We start from the raw sequence: 19641 nt of genomic DNA on the forward strand, positions 1-19641 counted from the left end.
TGGGTTACTGTACGGATGATAAACGTATGTTACCAAACTGGAAACATAACAATGAGCATGGATTTCAACTAAGCAGATCACACTCTAGGATGGCATAAGTAAAGCTGTTTATACAAACTGTCACGAATCAAGCTCGCAGTAGAGATGATCATTTATCAAGAAGTCTTCTACCAATAATGGAAATTTTACAAGCTGTTATAATGGTTTTCTGGTTATAGTCCTGACTGGAAATGTCGTAAATTCGAGTAAAGTCAGATGAGGCAAGCAACTTTTGCAAACCAAAGGTAGTAAAATCGTTTTGTATGAGATAGAAACTAAAGGGGCAAAGTTCAAAATGCACACGCTTGCCTCTTATGTGAATCTGCGGGGCTGCAATACTAAGGTCAAAATTCACATTTCGAGGATCATTAACTTCTATGGCTTCATGGAAATCAAAATGACTGTCTCTCAGCAAACAATAAAAATGCTGTTAGCACTTGCAAGGGATACTTTTAAGAGCGTCTTTCTTCACATAATAAGTTTTCTTTTTAAACTGCAAAATTGATTTCAAGATGGACGCCACTTACCCAAAGCGCATGCATGGAATTATATGCCATTATGAATCTCAAAACAAAGATATTATGATGGGAGCTATATATATAGCATGCAGCCAATTGGAACACATTATGAAAAAAGAACAAAAATGTAAATATATACAACCAAACCAACCACCAAACCCAAACCAAACTGACCGCAAAAAATAAAAAAATAAAATATGGGACACTGAGATTTTTCCACCTGCCTGAGAACCGGTAACCGGTTGCGCGCTGCCTGCCGGCGTTTATACATCCGGGGAAGATGAGGACCGGTCTAGACTCTTACTTTCTAGGTAACTGGCGAGTTCGTGATCGTCTGCCTTGAGTGCCTGGAGACGGGGAGTGTTACCCTGGTAGTCTGTCTTGGTGAGCGATGCGCCGGCTTCAACGAGCATTGCGCAGATGGTACGGCGCATGTACCAGGCTGCCTTGTGGAGTGCTGTTTGATTCTTCTCAAAGTCTACAGCATCCAGGATGCTCACAGGTGCTGAAGAACGATATCACAAATAAGAATAAATTATTAGTAGAATGAAATAAGATTCTCTGCTAGGATAAGTGTGGACCAAGTATTTGTGAAAGTCTTGGATCACAAAGACATTATTTGACAATTCAATCTTTGCCTTTTTCAAAGCCTGGGGAAAAAAAACACAGTGTTAACAGGAAATAATATTGATATGAAATCATAAGATTCTCTGCTACAGATACAGTAGACCAGTAGACCAAGTATAGACCTGGACTTCGGTCTGGTTCAGACAGTACACTCTTGGCAGTTCCAAAGGTGCATTCCGCTGCTGGGGATCGTGCTTTTTACGCACATGCTCCCGTGCCTTTGGAACCGTCTCCCTCATCAAATTCGTTCCGTGGAGTCACTCGCAGTTTTCAAGAAACATCTCAAACTTTCCTGTTCAATGACTGATTGCTTCGACTGTTTTCCCATTATCAGTGCCATTATTTATTTGCTTATTGTTTAGTTTCTTGTAAAGCGCTGTGGTACCTCGTGTAAGAGCGCTATATAAATGTCTCTTATTATTATATTATTATTAAAGGTACAGTAGACCAAGTATAGACCAAGTATTTTTGCAAACCTTGGTTCCCAAAGACATAAAGTTCAACCCTTGCATAGTCGTTTTTGAAGGCTGGGGAAAAAAACAAAAAACAATGCTACAGAGAAACAGTTTTACTGTCTGTCTTAGTACTCACCATTCTCAATGAGGTATTGAACGATATCCTTATGACCGAATCTGGCTGCATGGTGTAAGGCATTCATCCCATGTTGATCTACCGTCATAAGGTAGGCCCCTTTCCTGTGTAACTCAGAGAACTTAGCTACATCACCTCGCTTTGATACGTCCATCAGAGCTGTCAATTAAAAATGATAAAAAAACATTTATAAGACACACAATGTCTGAAAGCCATTCAAAGCTGCCGGTTGCTAGGCGCCTTTGAAAAACAACAATCACACAAATATTTACAAAAATAGGAGTTGAGACAGTTTTAGGGATGATGACGGGTGACCAAATCTCCATCTCACACAGAGCTCAGATTGATCTTAACTGCTAAGCAGCATGTGATAATAATAAAATAATATTAATGGACGTTTGTAGTGCGCGATATCTGTTAGATAGACTTTTCTGGCGCATAGAAAATGAACTCTGCTAATGACTGCGCGTAAATATAAAGCCAAGACTGAACAAGTGAGATTTCAAGTTAGTTTTGAAGCTGGAGATTGTCTACTACGTTGATATTAGAGATGTTAAATTATTGGGGATAAAGAATATTAATTTGGGTTTTTACCCATACACCGATGTGTGTTAGCACTGTATACTCAGTACTTTCCCCGAGTCCTGTGAAAAAATATCACAGGCATGTTACTCGGGTGGGATTCCAAACCCACGACCCTTGCAATTCTAGAGCAGTGTCTTACCAACTACGTCGATATTGACAATTAGTCTTAAGATGATGAGTGCTTTGTGAAATCAAGCACAAGAATACTCATCAACAACTAAGGAACTTTGAAGTGAACTTCGCTATAAATAATTATAAGAAATGAGGTTTGGCTTTAAAACAAAATTTTAAATGAGTTGATATTATGGCAACTACTTACTTTTGTCTAGCGGATTGAGATGTGCTGTGTCAGACACACACAGCGTATCCCTCCTAGGTGGCTGTGGGGAACTGTTGGACACTATCGCCTCACAGCTAAAAACCAAACACAGACAGACACCTTTGGTAAGTTCCCTCGCAAATTTATTTAATTAATGACGGTTTATTATGATCATGCATCGCTGCCAAAAGCTGAATTGCACATGATTCACAGTAAAAACAATTTAAGGCGGATAACACAATAAAATGTTTCTAAAAATGCGTAAATACACTACACAGAATGACATCAAACATTTAAAAGTTAAATTAACAAGTTTCTTTGGATGGAGGGGGGATATTTTCATATAGTTCATTAAAATTCTTCTACATACAGGCATCTTTTTCATAAAAGAAACAATGAAGGAACGCATATTTTGTTCCTGGTGGTATAGAGTGCTGTTGTTGCTTTTGTGGGGTTTGTTCTTTATACGAGTATTTGTTTATCTCCTGTTCTGTGTATTGCTTTTCTACAGGGCCCCCAGAGAGCTAGAGAACAGTGTTTTTACACTGATGGGGCCACCCTGTATAAATAATACTTAATAATAATAATATTAATAATAATAATATGTTAGCAGAGATTGTTGTTACTGCAGTATTGAAATAATTCAGGGGTAATTGGAGTCAATGCTTACAATAGTTTGGAAACAAAGATCCAAATTGAGAACGGTCGCGTTACCCTGGCACAAATTTACTTGCTCATAAAGGCACCCAGAGAGCTTACACACACTAATCTTTGTCAGGACTTCAGTGTCTTTATTTTGCAAACCAAATGTTTGAGATAAACATGGATGCTCAAGTGTTCTTCAGAATGTTGTGTTATGCACCAGTATTAGAATGACCTCATACATGCATTTAAAAATTAAGCACAAATGAAACGACCATGCATCACTCTGGGCCAATCTTCGTAAAGCTCTTCAACACAAAAACTGCTTAGCACACAAGCACACAAAAGTCTTACTTAGCAGAAAAGCTTACCGGCCAAAATGCCATTAGTCTTTTTCAGATTCAATTCAATTCAATTCAATTAATCTCTATTAGATCCCAAAAAGGGTAGTTAGATACTGGCAAAGGCAGAGACTATGAAGGAGTGTACTGTTTGGTTCAAGTGTACACAGATTTACCCAAACCTAATAGTTGCTTTAAAGCCATTATACACTTTCGGTAAACAGTATTGTCCAAGTCCCACACTTCGTGTATCACAACTTATGTATAAAACAACAAACCTGTAAAAATTTAGGCTCAATCGGTCATCGGAGTCGGGAGAAAATAACGGGAAAACCCACTCTTGTTTCCGCGCGTTTCGCCGTGTCATGACATGTGTTTAAAATAAATTTGTAATTCTCGCTAACGAGAATTTATATTGTTTTACCGTTTTCTCAAAAAGTAAAGCATTTCATGGACTAATATTTCAAGAGAAGTCTTTCACCATTACCTTCTGTAAACCCTGTCAATTATTTGTAAATCTGTGAACTTTTTTTTTTTTTTTCTGTACCGAAATGATCCAATGGCTTTAAGGAACACTTTGCCTTGGATCGGTCGAGTTGGTCTTTGAAAAGCGTTTGCAACCGCTTGTTATATAAATGCCTATGATTAGAAAGATATTTTAAAAGTAGAATACAATGATCCACACAAGTATCACTCAAAATCACATGTTTTTTTTTTTTTACCTCGTCGACTAACATGGTCGGCCATTTATGGAAGTCAAATAAATAGCCGACCCTGTTGGTTCGCACAGTAAAAGAAAACCTCGCAATTTCGAGGCAAATTTGTATGGATCATTGTTTTCTACTTTTATAACATCTTTCCAACCATATGCATTTTATAAAAAACAGTTACAAATGCTTTTTATAGACCAATTCGTCCGATCCAAGGCAACGTGTTCCTTTAACTCTGCTGAAAAGCTTTCTGAAATTGGGCTCAGATGAAGTGGTTTCTGGACAAGCAACTTGGAATTACATGACCAAATTATGAGGGTACCTGCTGCTTGTCGCTGGCTGGTACTCAATATCAAAGTTAGTATTCTCCGAAAGGATGCCAATAGCGCCCTCGGGTAAGTTGGGCAGTTCGTCTTGGTCTGTACTATCGCTATGGTTATGGTTAAAACAAAAGGGTGAGAGCAAACAAAACCGGAAAAGAAAAGTTGAGTTAGTGCACACTTGTGGTAATGAAGTTTTAGAAGTTAAAATTTGAGCACAGCAGACGGTGAAAAATGTTTGTTTCCAAGCCGTAAAATTTTAAAAGGGTTTCTGAAAAACAGTTTAGGTATAACCAGTTTAAGTGAGTTGAAAAAAAATGAATTTCTCCCACCGTTCTCACAACTTCTAACAGGAGTCTGAATTTTGCAAAGTTGTTTGGCATAAATATTTGCAAGAGGTGTCATGGTGGTCTCACATTTCCCACCAACAAACCCTTTTTCAAATGCTAACAAAGACTGTTATGTTCGAAACACGAGGCCATCCACAAATCTTTGCATTTATACCAAAGCTTATTTTGGCTGGAATTTTGTTTGTGTTTTTGTTTATGAAGTTATGGAAGCTATTAAGATGAAATGAGAAATGTTAGTGTAAAGCAACCATTAGAGGGATAGAAAGCCATTATTATAGTTAAAGCTGCGTTTAATATGACAGTTTTGATTATAACCACCTGAGTAAAAGCACTTTCAAATCCTTGGACCATTCGGGATTCATCACAGATGTTCCCTCTTTATTTAATTTTGATAACTCGTAAATACATGAATAAAGCCTCAATTGCAAATATCATTTTCTGCATGGCCTAAGATTGCTTATTAGATCCAACCTTCTCCCTAGGGCACCGATAATACTCAAATGCCTTGGGGACAAAGTTCATAAAGTGCATTGTCAGTTACAATAACAATTTGTTTAGATCTTGAAGGAGCACTGTCACAGATGATAAAAGCCAGGCTTGTATCGTGAGTTCATCAATCAAATGAAAAGGATGAGAGTTAAGAACTTTGCAATATTAGATTCCTAAAAAAAAATTACCACAGCAGTTAGACATGTGTTAATTCTTTCAGTACCTGCTTTTGTCGGCGTTTTGAACCTAAAACGCCCAGCTTTTTCTACATGTAAATTGTTTGTATCAAAAAAGAAATATATAAACAGATCTTAGATGTAGGACCTTGGCACTGAAAGGGTTAACTCGGACTGTTTTAATTGAACACCCAGCAGGGTGGATATGTGCGCATTACAAGTTATTGTTATTGTTATTATTATTATTACCTAGAGTTTGTTTTAGTAAAATCAATAATAATATTGGAGAAGTATGTAGCCGACATATCCATCAATAAGGTTGTCATGGTGATTGAAATTAGTTAAATTGTAAAGAGGAGGTGTGGCTGCGAGAAAAATGTTGGCTTTGCAAACCTCTCTTACAAAATTTCACATTGGTACATACCTCCTTGCCTGGAGTAGTTGTGTGGCACTATGTGTCTGCGGTAACTTGAGGATTGGCGACGGGGTACGATTGGCTGCTCCCAAGACTTCCTGCTGTACCAAGAGGTCCGGCATGGAGCCTGATTTACTCTCCGGGGAGAGGTTTGAGGGTTTGGTTCTCTCGGGGTCCAAGACGTAGAGGTCGTCTGATGAGATATCGGTGATGTAGTGAAGATGTTCCTGGGAGCGATCGATTCTGAAGAAGCGGTCCGCTGTGGTTGCTGTGGTTACAACAAAGTCAACAATATCATTAAATTTGCTAATTTTTTAATTTTGTTTAGTTCACAGAACAAGGAGATTACTGTGATTGGTCTTAAAATATGTATATGACCCTTGGCATTATAATAATGCATGTGACATTTTTTTCATTTGATTTGAAATGTTTTGTTGATAAAAAATATAATCCATTCTATTAGAGAACTAATAGTTACTTGTTACATAGGCAAATATTCTCTAAGCCAAAAACAGAAGTCAGACCATTTTTACAGATACTTCTCAAAAAGAAATCTAGAAAAAAATATAAATAAAAAATATTTAAACTACAAGATAAAATATAACTAAAAGTGAAAGAACAATTTTAATGTGGTAGATAAAATAAAAGGAGGTACAACAACTCAGGTACATTTTGGCCAATGAACAATTTGTAGAAAGCAACACGTGTGATAGGCTTTTTGCAATTATATGCAAGCGACCCTTAACATTATGCAAATGTAAATCAGTCTGAGCCAATGACACAATGCAGAAAGCAACACATGTGGGACAGGCTACAGGTAAAACTTGTATTGTTCTTAATATATGCAAGTGACCCTTGACATTATGTAAATGCATAACAGTCTAAGCCAATGATATACTCACAGTCAAGGAAGCACCATGTTGGGGACAGGCTAGAGGCGGAGCCATTGGCGTTGGAATCTTGAAGGATGTAAACTTCCAGTAGTCGATCTATGTGGGCTCGGATATGCTCTAAATTACTATCACTGTCTACAACGATGATACCTAGAGGCACAGCTGTAGGTTATTCAGAAAGAGGTATAGTTCAAATAAGTAATAATACGTTTATTCAACGTTGTCGAAAACACCGTAGTTCAAAATGAATAATACAAAAAGTTATATATTAAAGTTATGCAGAAGCAGTCGCAGACAGAGACACCAACCCTTTAAGAAATTTGTTGACAATGTTTGGGTTCAGTATCTTTATATTGTTACCAAGGAATAAAGAAAGTCGACTCACAAGCTTTCTTGAGTTTTTCCTTGTCATAGTTGAGTCTCTCATAATCATGCATGCTGATGCGACTCACTTGAATTCTTAGTCTGTCGTTAGACAACGGTGTACTGTATAAAGAGAATGACAAACACATTGGAATTCATTATTGTTGCTTTACCCCCACACCAATGTGTAAAAAAAGGATGTTTCATTTCGGAGTCCCGTATAAAAAAAATTAGGGTTTATAAGGGTTACTTAGATGGCATTGCTAAAGGTGGTCGCATTTTTGAGATATTGCCAAAATCCGAAGCGGTTATGTCAACGCAAGAAGAATACTCCGTAATTAGAACACACAATCTGATCATTATTTTGACAGTTACAATTCTCAAATTAAAATTTGGCGATAAAAGCTGATATCTTTTTCCATAACCACTACTTCTAGGTGAAATTATTCTCAAAATGCTTTACACTATCGAAATCTGCTGTACTTCTAACCAAGTAATTTCTTATTGCAATTAACATTAAAAGTGACTCCAAAAAACTACCTACCCTTTAACTAACTTCTAAACCATTTTTTTAGCGCATATCACAAGGAGGTCCCAATGCGCTGTCAGCATTTTCTTACAAGGTATGTGCGGAGCTTCGTGTTCAGGTGTGATCCAGTTTCCTTTACATAGAAACATAGACCTTTTTGCAAATACTTTTTGCATGCTCAAGGGGTAACTGATGAATGAGGTGCAGTGCATGCTGGTCCAATCGCTTGCTAAACCAGCATGCACCTCATTCCACCAAGTATTTGCCAAAAGGTTAATGAGGTGCTGTGGCACAATTTGCAGCCAATCAGCCAAGTGACTGAAGCTTCAAAGACTCACTCTGTATTGATGGGCATTGAGCCTCGTCTCTTTGGTTTCAGCACAATATTTGCCTGGTTCCGCACATTGACCGTGATTATACTTGGTGCTAGACGGCACGGCTCCCCATCTACTTGTACAGGGATCATTGCATTGGTGATGACTTTGGCCTCTCTGCACTGGCAGATACGCTCTCCGTGTCCTCCGACATACAGCGCCGCCTGGATGAAGAGCACAACAGGATTTAGTAATTATTAGTTAGATGAGGGTTGCGGTAGTACCATTTGTAAATCTCTTTTGAGTTATGGTGGACCTGAAAAGAACCAGTGGTTGACAACCCAACGTTTTGATCAGTATGTATTCAGGATTTAGTTAGGGTGTGGTAAGCTGACTGTCACTGGTGGACCTAAAAAGAACCAGTGGTTGACATCTCAACGTTTTGACCAGTATGCCCTAATCGTCTTCAGGTTTTAGCTAGGGTGTCGTATTCTGACTGTCATTTAAATAAATAAATGATATTCTGACTTACAATTTGTGATGGAGTGAAGCCTATAACTTCAAAGAAACCATCGTCATGCCTCTGCTGCTCAAATGTATGTACACTTGGATTCCCCCAAGGTGTGGTCCCGCCTCCATATCTACAAAATCAAATCACAATAAAGTCAGTTAGGTCAGTGTTTTAGACAGATTGTGAGACATCAAACCTACAATGGAAGACTTTTGAGACGCTGGAGCAGCAGACATAATGGTCCTTTTTGTGGTTTTTGAGTGCGCACACATGCTCAGTATTGCGCGGGTAGGTCTGAGAACAAGCACTACTGGCGAGAACTGTGAAAAAGGACCGTCTAAACGTCTCCCATTAGTATGCTCTAGTCGTAGATTGGTTTCCCCAGTATGTCACTCTTCATCAGGGTTCAAATTTGTGGGGACAAAATTCACAAGACTCAAGCATGCACTAGGCTTATTTTACAAGATTGTAGTTGTACACTGATAATGCCAGGCACATATTAGGCTTTAAAAAAAAAAATATGATTATTATTTTTTTTTCTCTCTTTTTTTTTCTACGTTTGTTTTTTTTTTTCACGTAAAAACCCCCCCAAAAACGCGGAATTCCGTGGAAACGCGGAAGAGTTGCATGCCTGAAAACTTCAGGGCTCAAAGCTCAACACTTTTGCTGCACCAGAACACTTTTCACAAAATGAGAACAAAATATCTACTGTACACAGAGTCATGATTTACCTTTTTTTAAATATGGGTACAACTTTCATAAATACTGAACAGAATAGAAAGATATTTGTCAGACTCAAAATCAACATTTGAACATTTTAAGGCTAGATGGCTGAAGTTGGTGAAGTCACACGCTCTAATCAATTCTTATTACTTCAACCAAAATTAATGACAGTTGTTTTTCTCCAACTTCAAAAAGTCTCTTACTTTGGTATATTGAGGAATACTATACAGTGAAGTTTGAGTTCCTGTATTCTGCTTGTGTAGTCCACACCATCGCACTCTAAGGTGATCTGTTTTGTCAGATCTTTGGACGTCCGTTTCAGGAGATCAGTGCCTCCTGCTCTTGCGTAGTACATTCTGTTGCGGAATCGGCTGTTAAACTTCTCTGGATTAGCCTCTGAGAAAAGTCAACATAGGAAAAGTACATTTTATACAATCATTTCATACAGAGTTTCACAGTAAGGGTATAAAAGAACAATGAATCCTTACAGAGACCAGCAGTATAAAAAAAAAGGTAACACCCCAAATTTTGTCTGCAATTCTTAGAGCAATTAGAAATTAAATAATTTATCACAACCAGTCCATTTCCTCATAAAAGATAAAGGAACTCCCCTTACCTCAAACAAACAAAAACTAGACAAATTAATCCAATCAAACTCACATATTCATCAAAGATTACACTAATCACAGAAACTGTTCTCAGAGGCCAAGTTACTCATTTGCCAAATTAATTAATCATTTCCTAATTATATGAGTTTGACATGGCAAAAGTGTGAAATTAAGCGCAGGCCTTACTTCTTCAAGTTTCTCAGAATCTCTTACCCCTTGATTCGTGGAAATCTAAGACAGTTCTTGCATCTGCTCCAAGGCTAAAGTAATTATTGAATACATCGAGTGGTCCACTATTATCTGCTTCTCTGTCCTCTTTGGTAAGTTCAACGTCAGGGTTTTTGTCCACAGTCAAGTTCCATCTGTAATACAAGAAAAGTATGCTCGAAACGTAAACGAAAATTCCATGAGTATTGGCTGTGTTTTATAGAAAATTCGTTTGGTAAGTTTACTTTTTGGTGTTAACAAGGTATCATATATGTCTTTTTGAAAAAGTAGGAATATTTGATGAGCTGGTCTACTTGTGCACAGAAAGAAACGACCAAACCTTATTAAAGAAAGATCAAGAAGAAAAATTTCTTTTAAAGCAAAGTAAACCTTTGGTTTTTGGATCGAGTCAATTGTTTTATAAAAATTTTGATAAATAAACAAAAATTCTTTCAAAGTGTTTCTGAGAAATATCTCAGAAACACTTAAACCTTTTGAAAGAATTTTTGTATTGCAAACAATCTGGAACAAAATAGATGTTAAATTTGCATTGGGGATAAAGAATTTTATTTGTTTTTGTTTTTACCCATACATTGATGTGTGTTAGCACTGTATACTCAGTACTTTCCCGAGTCCTGTGAACAAATATCACAGGCATATTTACTCGGGTGGGATTCGAACCCACGACCCTTGCAATTCTAGAGCAGTGTCTTACCAACTAGACTACCGAGATTGCCCAGCATTTTTTCACAGGACTCGGGAAAGTACCGAGTATACAGTGCTAACACACATCGGTGTATGGGTAAAAAATAAATAAATAAATAATATTCTCTTCCCCGATTCCAAATTTAACATCTATTATATCGTTGCGGTACCCGCTACCAAAACATAGGATTCAAACTGCCTCTAGCTACCGGGCAATTTCGGTAGTCTAGTTGGTAAGACACTGCTCTAGAATTGCGAGGGTCGTGGGTTTGAATCCCACCCGAGTAAATATGCCTGTGATATTTTTCCACAGGACTCTGGAAAGTACTGAGTATACAGTGCTAAGATGTACACATCGGTGTATGGGTAGAACACTTTTTTTAATATAATCTAGAACAGTTAAGTCCTGTGCAGAAAAAAATAATGAAGAGAACCGTTCATCAGAATTGTATACATTATCAATAGCTGAATTGCTTCTTGATAAGTTTTTATGATAATTAATTTTTGGAGTAATTGCCAAAGGCATTACTCCCCCCCCCTTTAAATAGAGGAAAAAGAGCACATTGTTAAGTGGTATGTGGTAGAATGTTACATCACCTGTCCAGCTGTGTGACAGGCCCTTCTTCTACTTGTGTAAGTATCTTGGATATTGGTTCATCTGTATAGCCCTGTGAGAAATCAATGGTAATTAACATGAGGTTTAAAAGCACAATCTGCCAATATTCAAGGCTTTCATTAAAAACTAAAAATGAGTTATTGCCAGGATCCCGAGATTGTCGCCATTCATCATTCATCAGCAATGTACGAACATTTTTTATGTTACATGTATTTTGTGCAATGTTTGTGGCATCTGCAAAAGTTTATGTATGTTTTTCATTTTGAAACAGTACCATATGTCAAAACTCGTAAAAAAAAAAAAATTCAGCTAAAAACAAGCCATGCAACTTCAAATGTTTTGAATTGAAGCAAATGCTCATCTTTAAGACATACATATCTTACTTCTATCTCTAGGACCTAGGACAGTAAAATTACAAACAACATAATGTAAGTAACTTACCCTTCCCCAGTTCGTTGTTCTAGCAAGGTCATTACCAGTTCCGAGAGGTAGAACAGACACCGGAGGAAACGGCTTGAATTTTAATTTGTCGATTTCAGAAAGAATCCAGCCCACTGTTCCGTCACCTCCACATGCCAAAATCCGTAGATTGGGAACCTTCCTAAAAATCTCCAGGCTGAATGAGAAAAAGAAGAGAGAAAAGTGAAGGAGAAGATTTACAACTTTTACAACAAATACAATTTTTTGTTCTTAACAAATTTTGCAGTCTTTCTTTAAGGACCCCTACATGTTTATGGAAACAAGTTATTTGCATTTTTTTTAATGCAGGTTTCCTATTTTTTTCTGGATTGATTCATTTTATTCCATTGTTTAAACTCCTGATGTTGTGTATGTGTTTTGCCATGCTGTATTTTATCAGAATAATTCCAATCAATCAATAAACTGTAGCAGAAGCTGATTTGGATGATAAAAGAAATTTGTAATTTGTCTTCTACAGTTTGAGGTTTGATAAATAAAAAAACATAGTTATGTAGAGTAACCAAGTTAAGTATGCCCCCCCCCCAACTTCCAACATCCTGGGTATGCCATCAAAGAACCCTTTTGGGAAGAAGTTTTCATTCTAGAGCAAGATGTCTTACCAACTGGACCACAGATTCAAAAGGAATTTAAACTGCCTCAAGATCTGCTCTATAATGGCAAATGGTTAGAATAATAACAAAATAAATTCTTATATAGCGCATTTCACAATAACCGTATCATTGCTCTTTACATTAGTGCCCTGGTCATAGGGCCAATAACATCCCTGTAATGTTTCTCAGCTCCCTGAGGAGTATACAGCCCTGAGCTGCCTGTAAGGCGCTTGTGGCTTTTCATACACAATATCAACCACTACCCTCGCAGGTACCCATTTATACCCTGGGTGAAGAGAAGCAATTATAGTAAAGTATCTTAGCTCAAGGACACAAGTGTCACGACCGGGATTCGAACCCACACTCCGGTGAATCAGCACCAGAACTTTAATTCGATGCTCTTAACCACTCGGCCATCTCAAAATCCCACAAGAGTAATACATGTACGCCTATGTAATTTTTTTCAGAGGGTTCAGGAAGGTAGCGAGTCTACAGTGCTTTACACCTGACAGTGTACGGATAAACTCCTCACCCTTCTTTTGGTCCACCTTGTGACAAGTCAAACACCTGTCTTGGGTTCAGTAGCCATTGGAACTTGGACATCAACTTTGCCCCCTGAGTGAAAAAAAAGAAGAGGAAGACATTCAGCTGAAGGAATGTTTTATTGTGGTGGTAAATATTAATTGTATTATGTTTTATTCCAAACTGGAACAAACCCCATAACCCTGGGGATGGTAACAATATTTTAAGAATAAATTACAGTTCATTAATAATCGTAATAATAATAATAATAATAATAATAATAATAATAATAATAATAATAATAATAATAATAATAATAATAATAATAATAATAATAATGGTTTCTTATATAGGACACATATCCATCACTCAGTGAGGCTCAGGGCGCTTTAACATACAGAATTTTCCTGCAAGGTATTTTGGACTATGTTTGAATTATGAGACCTAATCCTTTTACATAGCACCGTGTGATGGTTTAAAGGGTGCTTTGGAGCAATATGCCGCCAATCCAGCCAGGAACACTGGGCCGAACCTCTCAATGGTGCACTGGGTTCTTTTACAAGCGTTACTCAACACACATGACCAACGGCTTTACGTCCCATCCGAAGGACAAAGCATCAAGTGTCTTGCTTATAAGGACACAGGTTTCACAACTGGGACTGGAACCCACACACTGCTGATCAGAAACACCAGAGTTTGAATCCGATGCTCTTAACCGCTAGGCCATGATACGCCACGAAAATGAAACAACAAAAAGACTGCTCCTCTTACCTGATTCCCGCCACTCTTTGGATTGATGAAGACAAGGACCGGTTTCATCATCGGTGATGGAATAGGCTTGATGATGAAAGGCCTCATCTTTCCTTCCTCCTTTTTGGTAATTGACTTCCGTTTGAAGGATGGTCTTTTCTTCTTCCTCTGGGATGACTTGAAGGATCCCTGAAAGTGAGTAAAACCATAAAGTGATACAGGTAAAAAGGACCAACATTGGAACCTTGAGGTAACAGGATCACTAAACGTAAGTATAACCATAGTAATATAAGCAATGCAAGTACAAAAAGACTAAGAATGGAACCTTGAGGTTACACGTCATAGCTTTGTCTACAACCAAATTCCCATACCCAAACCTTAGATATTGACAAACTAGGGAGGCTGCAAAAATAAGGTTAGATGGCTCAGTTGATTGAGTGCCAACATGTTTATCTGGAAGTGCAGGTTCAAGTCCCACATTAGTAAGTTTTTCTTAGCTCAACCCACAATTAAGACGCTATTTGAAAATTGAGCCCAAACAAAATGGGAGACTTTTAGACGGTCATTTTTTTCTTAGTTCTTGCCAGTAGTGTGCAAGCTCAGAGCCTGGCCCATAATACTGAGCATGTGCGCGCACACCCAGAGTCGCAAAAAAAGACTGCTATGTCTGCTGCCACCAGCACCTCAAAAGTCCTCACAGCAAGGACTATTCATAAAAGAGATTACTACAAAGTGTAAAGAACGATATAGAGGTAAATTGACCACTTCACATACCTGTATTCTCTGTTTTGGTAGTCTTATAATCCAAGATGGAGGGATGATAATACCAGCATGTATCCCTAATGAACAAGGTTCTTCAATCTGTTGCATCATAAAGCACGCTACTTTGTTGTGATACTAAAAGTACAAAAATAAAGCAACAATGTTTTTTTATCAAGCAGGTACATTGTATAAGACTTGTAGAGACACAATTTTCTAGAGTGTAATAGGATTTTTTCCCCCTAGATATCTAATGATATGCCTGAACATCTCTATAACTTGATATATTCTACAGTTAAGTTTAACTGGTAAAAATCAGAATTCAATTAGTGTAATATGTACATGAAGGAAAAAACATTTTGCCCACATGAGTATTTACCCCTTGCACGCAAGTCACACAGGGCAACTGTGCCATGCTCACCATTTTGGTGGTCAATAGGTTTACGTGTAAACGCCACGTCACCTAAAATGCGCACTTCACTAAATAACGCACAGTCCGCATTGCCCACCAGTATGGCGGTTCCAAGATTTTCTGATGATGACATCAGGTGAATTGGGTCAATACTCAGTGTTTTACAGAGTTCTCAGGTTTGATTCAAACCCAAGACCTTTACCACTAGATCACCGAGCATATCCGGTGATGTTAGACAAAGTTTGAAACCTTTAATAAGAGTTTCAGAATAATTCAACCCGCAATACGTTACAATTCCAGAGCTGCCAAAATTTGCATCTTGCAGTCAGAGAGATTTTGTACAACAACCTGGGAGACATTTAACATAATGGGGACAAAGTCTCCATAATCACGAAGAGTTTGTTTTCTTCAGAATCAGGGAATCCAATCTTTTATTGACTTCAGCAGCATTTAGCACAAAAAGCCTGGGATGTTATTCTCGAAAAAGCCAACCCACTTTATCTGAGTGCAGCGCTGTTTAATTAGAACATTTCTACAGGGTCCCCGAAGCTAAGTCTATATTTGCAACAGTCTCTCGGTTAAAAATAGACTGCCTGGCACACATTTCTGTTTACGGTGTCTTTCAGGAAAGACAGATACGCATCTGAGAAGCTACGAAACCTAAGAATCTAGGCATGTTCCTCTCAATGCCTGTACAAACCATCCTTGGTACTTACAGCCACTTTACACCACGAGCAGCTGATTGCTATGATTTCTTTCTGTTGGAAGAGCTTCTGTTGGAAGCTCTTGCCACACTGTTTGCACTTGCCGTCCTGACGTCTCCGATGGACCCAGTGGTGACGCACCACTTGGTTCTCTCGGTAGTTACGGATGCCTGCATCCCGAAAGGTTGGCTTACACTTGAAGTTTATCTGGAATGATAGAAACCATTAAGAATGCCGGGAGATAAAAATTCATGACCTTTTGATAAGTTTGGGGGAAAAGGATTAGGGGCTCTTACAAACTCTTTGTGATGGGGTTCTTACTATACAGAACAATGATGTCCCACAGTTTTCTTTTAGATGGCCTCTTGCAGTACGGTAAACCCAAGATTGACTCAAAGTTGAACTTACGTGTAAAACATTTCAGACCAAAACATTACACTTATTTTACAAGTTACTTTGGATTCCAAAAATCAACGGTGCATATTTTGACTGAGGGTTTAAAAAAAATCCTTTTTATGCAGTCTTTTTCCTGTTAAATTTCAAAGAAAAAGCACATTGTCATTTGATTTGTAGTAATTGAGTATGGCTTAAATAAAATCATAAAAGGCATTGTTAACAAAACTCAAAAACTGTAGAAAATGTGATTTTTTTTTATAAGCGTCCTTTCCTGAACAATTACGATTTATAATAAAACGTGTTTTATTTTTCCCTTAAAATAACACAACAAAGTAAATTGGCTAGTGTAAGGCACACAGATTCTTAATTTCCAGGCAAATCTTAAGACCAAAAGCAGGAAAACTTACTCTCTCCAGTTGGAGCATACATGCTGTGTGAACGATGATCTTGCAGGCCGCACATTTCCTTCTTGATCCAGTTTTCTAAAGAAGATTAAAGATCATTTAGAGATTAAGATTTACACCCAGGGGTTTCTTGACATTACATGTAAATAACAATAACAAAGAAAGCATGCATGAATGAAACCGAATGATGAACTTCTGCATGTAAGTATTGGCTAGGCAATATAATCTCATGCACAAAAAAATGATAGCTTTTGGGGCACTGTGATGATGCAAACCAGACTTTCTTAGGCCCGGTCACACAGGCCTCGGTAACTAGAACGAAAACGCGATAGTTAACAACGCACGCCCTGAATTGGTTGAATGAGCGTGGGCTTATTCTACGTGGAGCAATTCAACCAATAGAATGCATTCTCTGTGCGTCGTGATCGTTTTCGTTATCGGCCCTTAGTCTTTTGTGCATTGAAACTTTGCACACATCTGTCTGGGTCCAAATTCATAGAGCTGCTAAGCACAACAATTTGCTTAGCATGAAATGTTTGCCTTGATAAAAACAGGATTTCCCAACCAAATTTCTATGTGATTTTCAAGATAACCATACAACAGCTGAATACAAGTAACTACAAATGCAACAAAATGGAAATTAGGTTGGTAATCCTGTTTTTACCAAGGAAGAAATTTTAGCAGCTCTATGAAATTGGACCCTGGAGGTTGCAGGTTCAAGTCCTGCTCCTGTTAATTTTCTCCCCAAATATCTATCTTGGTGTTCAACCAATATTCTTCTTTAAGATAGTCTTCTTTAGGTATTTTTCTTTTTGTAGATATTTATCACTTTTTAATGGTTTTTTTTCTTCTTGTAATTGTATTTAGCCATAGAACTGTATTTAATGTTTTTTTTTTTGTGTTTCAATGTTTTTACTGTATGTGAGCATTTTAATTACCCTGTCTGGGATCTAATTAAGATTAATTGAATTGAATTGAATTGAGTTGAATTGATTTGATTCGCAAACCCATATTGTATCAATTTGAACTAACTGTGGCAGGGTCTATTGGTAACAAATTTTTATTAAATACATTTATCTCCAAATTGGATCACTGGCAAATTGTAATAGACTAGTTAACTTTGAATAGTCTTTAACTAAATAATTTGAATTATTTATAGGCAATGTCTATAGTTGTCAGACAATGAGCTCGATCCGTGAAGATCTGCACCTTTTGCACATTATTCATGCATCATACAGAAAGGAGGCTTAATTTGAAACCCGCTTATACATGTAGCATGTATACTGTACAGGGTCAATGCATGTGAAAACCTTCCATGGTCATATTTAAGTGCTTTTCAGCTACACCATCATTGATGCTGGTCAAGTCTTAATCACATTCAAAATTAATACCAAAATTAGATATCGAACTAGTCAGCTCTTGCAAATTACGTTATTGCATGTATACAAATATGTATTCATAAATACCTCAGACAGTTTCGCTATTCCTATTGGTGGAGAGCACGTCACGTGGGTGTGTATAAACCTATGTTTATGACCAGTAAAAAGTGTTAACAACATGGGCGTGACACGCGAGCTTATAAGACAGTTTCTTCATTCCTATTGGTCGAGAGCAACGGCCAGGACAGTCGTGCCACATCACGCAATACGCGTGACGCGCACAGCATTCCCTTATAAGGAGTTGTTTACCCGAGGGCGGCAGAGGGCCTTACCAGTTCATAGCTGGAGGGGTGTTATGTTGAAAGAAATCATTGAACAATTATAATTTTTGCATTTATTTTACTTTTTGACCAAAGGTGTTTATTTACCACAGTGATGCATTTATGAATGGGAATCAAAGTGTGTGGAAAACCTCTTCACCACACATTGATTCCCTTGTTTATTGGTATACCATGTTAGAGTAAGTGTGGACTTACAATGTACAAGCTAATTATTATGATAATGAATAGTGCTGACCCTGATTATTCTCAGTATCTCAATCTGGAAGTTTCCAAGATTTGTAAAACTCTGTCAAAATCTGTTTAAAAATGATTATTACATTGAAAATCAAATCTCATTATAAAATGTCATTTAAAAAAATGTTATGTACATGTAGCACTCCTGAAGTGATATCTATGCCAGTGGCTATGGCTGAACCACCTGCAAAGGCATGTTCCACAGCAACAATAGCTGTAGCCAAAGACTGGACATGGTCTGTGAAACAAACTCCCTTCCTCATCTACAATAATTTGTTACTTCTGACCCCTCCCCCCCCCTTCAAAAAAAAAAAAAAAATCAATAAAAAATCAAATCAAATCAGAATCAGGACATAAATTATTTTCTCTTTGAAGTCTGGTACAGACTTGTTCATTATTGTAGACAAACAATTAGCAGATAGATCATTAAAGGCACTGTACATGTTTGGTAATTATTGAAAACAACTGTTAGCATAAAAACTGACTTGGTAACGAGCAACAGAGAGCTGATGATAGTATAAAACGTTGTGAGAAACGACTCCCTCTGAAGTAACCTAGTTTTTGAGAAAGCTAGAGGTAATGTCTCACTATAAAAGACTTCTGACCATAAAAGCCTTTTATTTCCTATCTGAGAGCACACTGTTTTGTACAACAAGGCTGTTTTTTCTTTCATCATTTTCTTGCAGCTTCAATGACCAATTGAGTTCAAATTTTCAAGGGCTTGTTATTTTATTCGTATGTTGGGGTACACCAAGTGGGAATACTGGTCTTTGACAATTACCAAACGCTGTGTTCAGTGCCTTTAACCAACATATCAGACATAGTAACAGAACATATGTTCCTTCAGAAAGGAAAGCACCAATTTCCCTGCCTTCTACAAAATATAACCACGCCTCAAAAACAGTTACGTTGTTAGCTTCCTTCACACACAAAGAAAAAATGTCATTAAAATATGACAAGGACCTCTCCCTATGCCAAAGGATTTAATTTAGCTCTTAATAAAATCCATGTAGATTGAAGTACAAGGTATTGTGTACGTGAAACATCGGTCTTTAGTAACCGTGGCATTTAGACAGTGC

The 19641-nt window shown here is 37.6% G+C and overlaps 1 protein-coding gene across 6 annotated transcripts in view; it reads right to left on the reverse strand.

Moving 5' to 3' along the window:
• Nucleotides 1-19641, reverse strand: part of LOC139939805 (diacylglycerol kinase zeta-like) — a 188274-nt gene that overhangs the window by 11126 nt on the left and 157507 nt on the right. For 5 of the 6 annotated variants that reach the window (XM_071935931.1, XM_071935930.1, XM_071935935.1 and 2 more), the window contains exons 4-21: nucleotides 16612-16686; nucleotides 15821-16015; nucleotides 14708-14830; nucleotides 13955-14122; nucleotides 13194-13276; nucleotides 12033-12207; nucleotides 11573-11643; nucleotides 10277-10425; nucleotides 9659-9851; nucleotides 8754-8862; nucleotides 8246-8445; nucleotides 7401-7501; nucleotides 7025-7177; nucleotides 6132-6390; nucleotides 4695-4802; nucleotides 2680-2774; nucleotides 1776-1934; nucleotides 862-1062 (exon numbers count right to left, since the gene is read on the reverse strand). In XM_071935931.1, coding sequence (XP_071792032.1) covers nucleotides 862-1062; nucleotides 1776-1934; nucleotides 2680-2774; nucleotides 4695-4802; nucleotides 6132-6390; nucleotides 7025-7177; nucleotides 7401-7501; nucleotides 8246-8445; nucleotides 8754-8862; nucleotides 9659-9851; nucleotides 10277-10425; nucleotides 11573-11643; nucleotides 12033-12207; nucleotides 13194-13276; nucleotides 13955-14122; nucleotides 14708-14830; nucleotides 15821-16015; nucleotides 16612-16686 — 2617 coding nt within the window. The remainder of the gene's footprint in view (nucleotides 1-861; nucleotides 1063-1775; nucleotides 1935-2679; nucleotides 2775-4694; nucleotides 4803-6131; nucleotides 6391-7024; nucleotides 7178-7400; nucleotides 7502-8245; nucleotides 8446-8753; nucleotides 8863-9658; nucleotides 9852-10276; nucleotides 10426-11572; nucleotides 11644-12032; nucleotides 12208-13193; nucleotides 13277-13954; nucleotides 14123-14707; nucleotides 14831-15820; nucleotides 16016-16611; nucleotides 16687-19641) is intronic. The other variant, XM_071935932.1, reaches the window with a different exon arrangement.

The sequence above is a fragment of the Asterias amurensis genome, chromosome 7 (assembly GCF_032118995.1).
Source record: "Asterias amurensis chromosome 7, ASM3211899v1".
NCBI classification, from domain to species: Eukaryota; Metazoa; Echinodermata; class Asteroidea; order Forcipulatida; family Asteriidae; genus Asterias; species Asterias amurensis.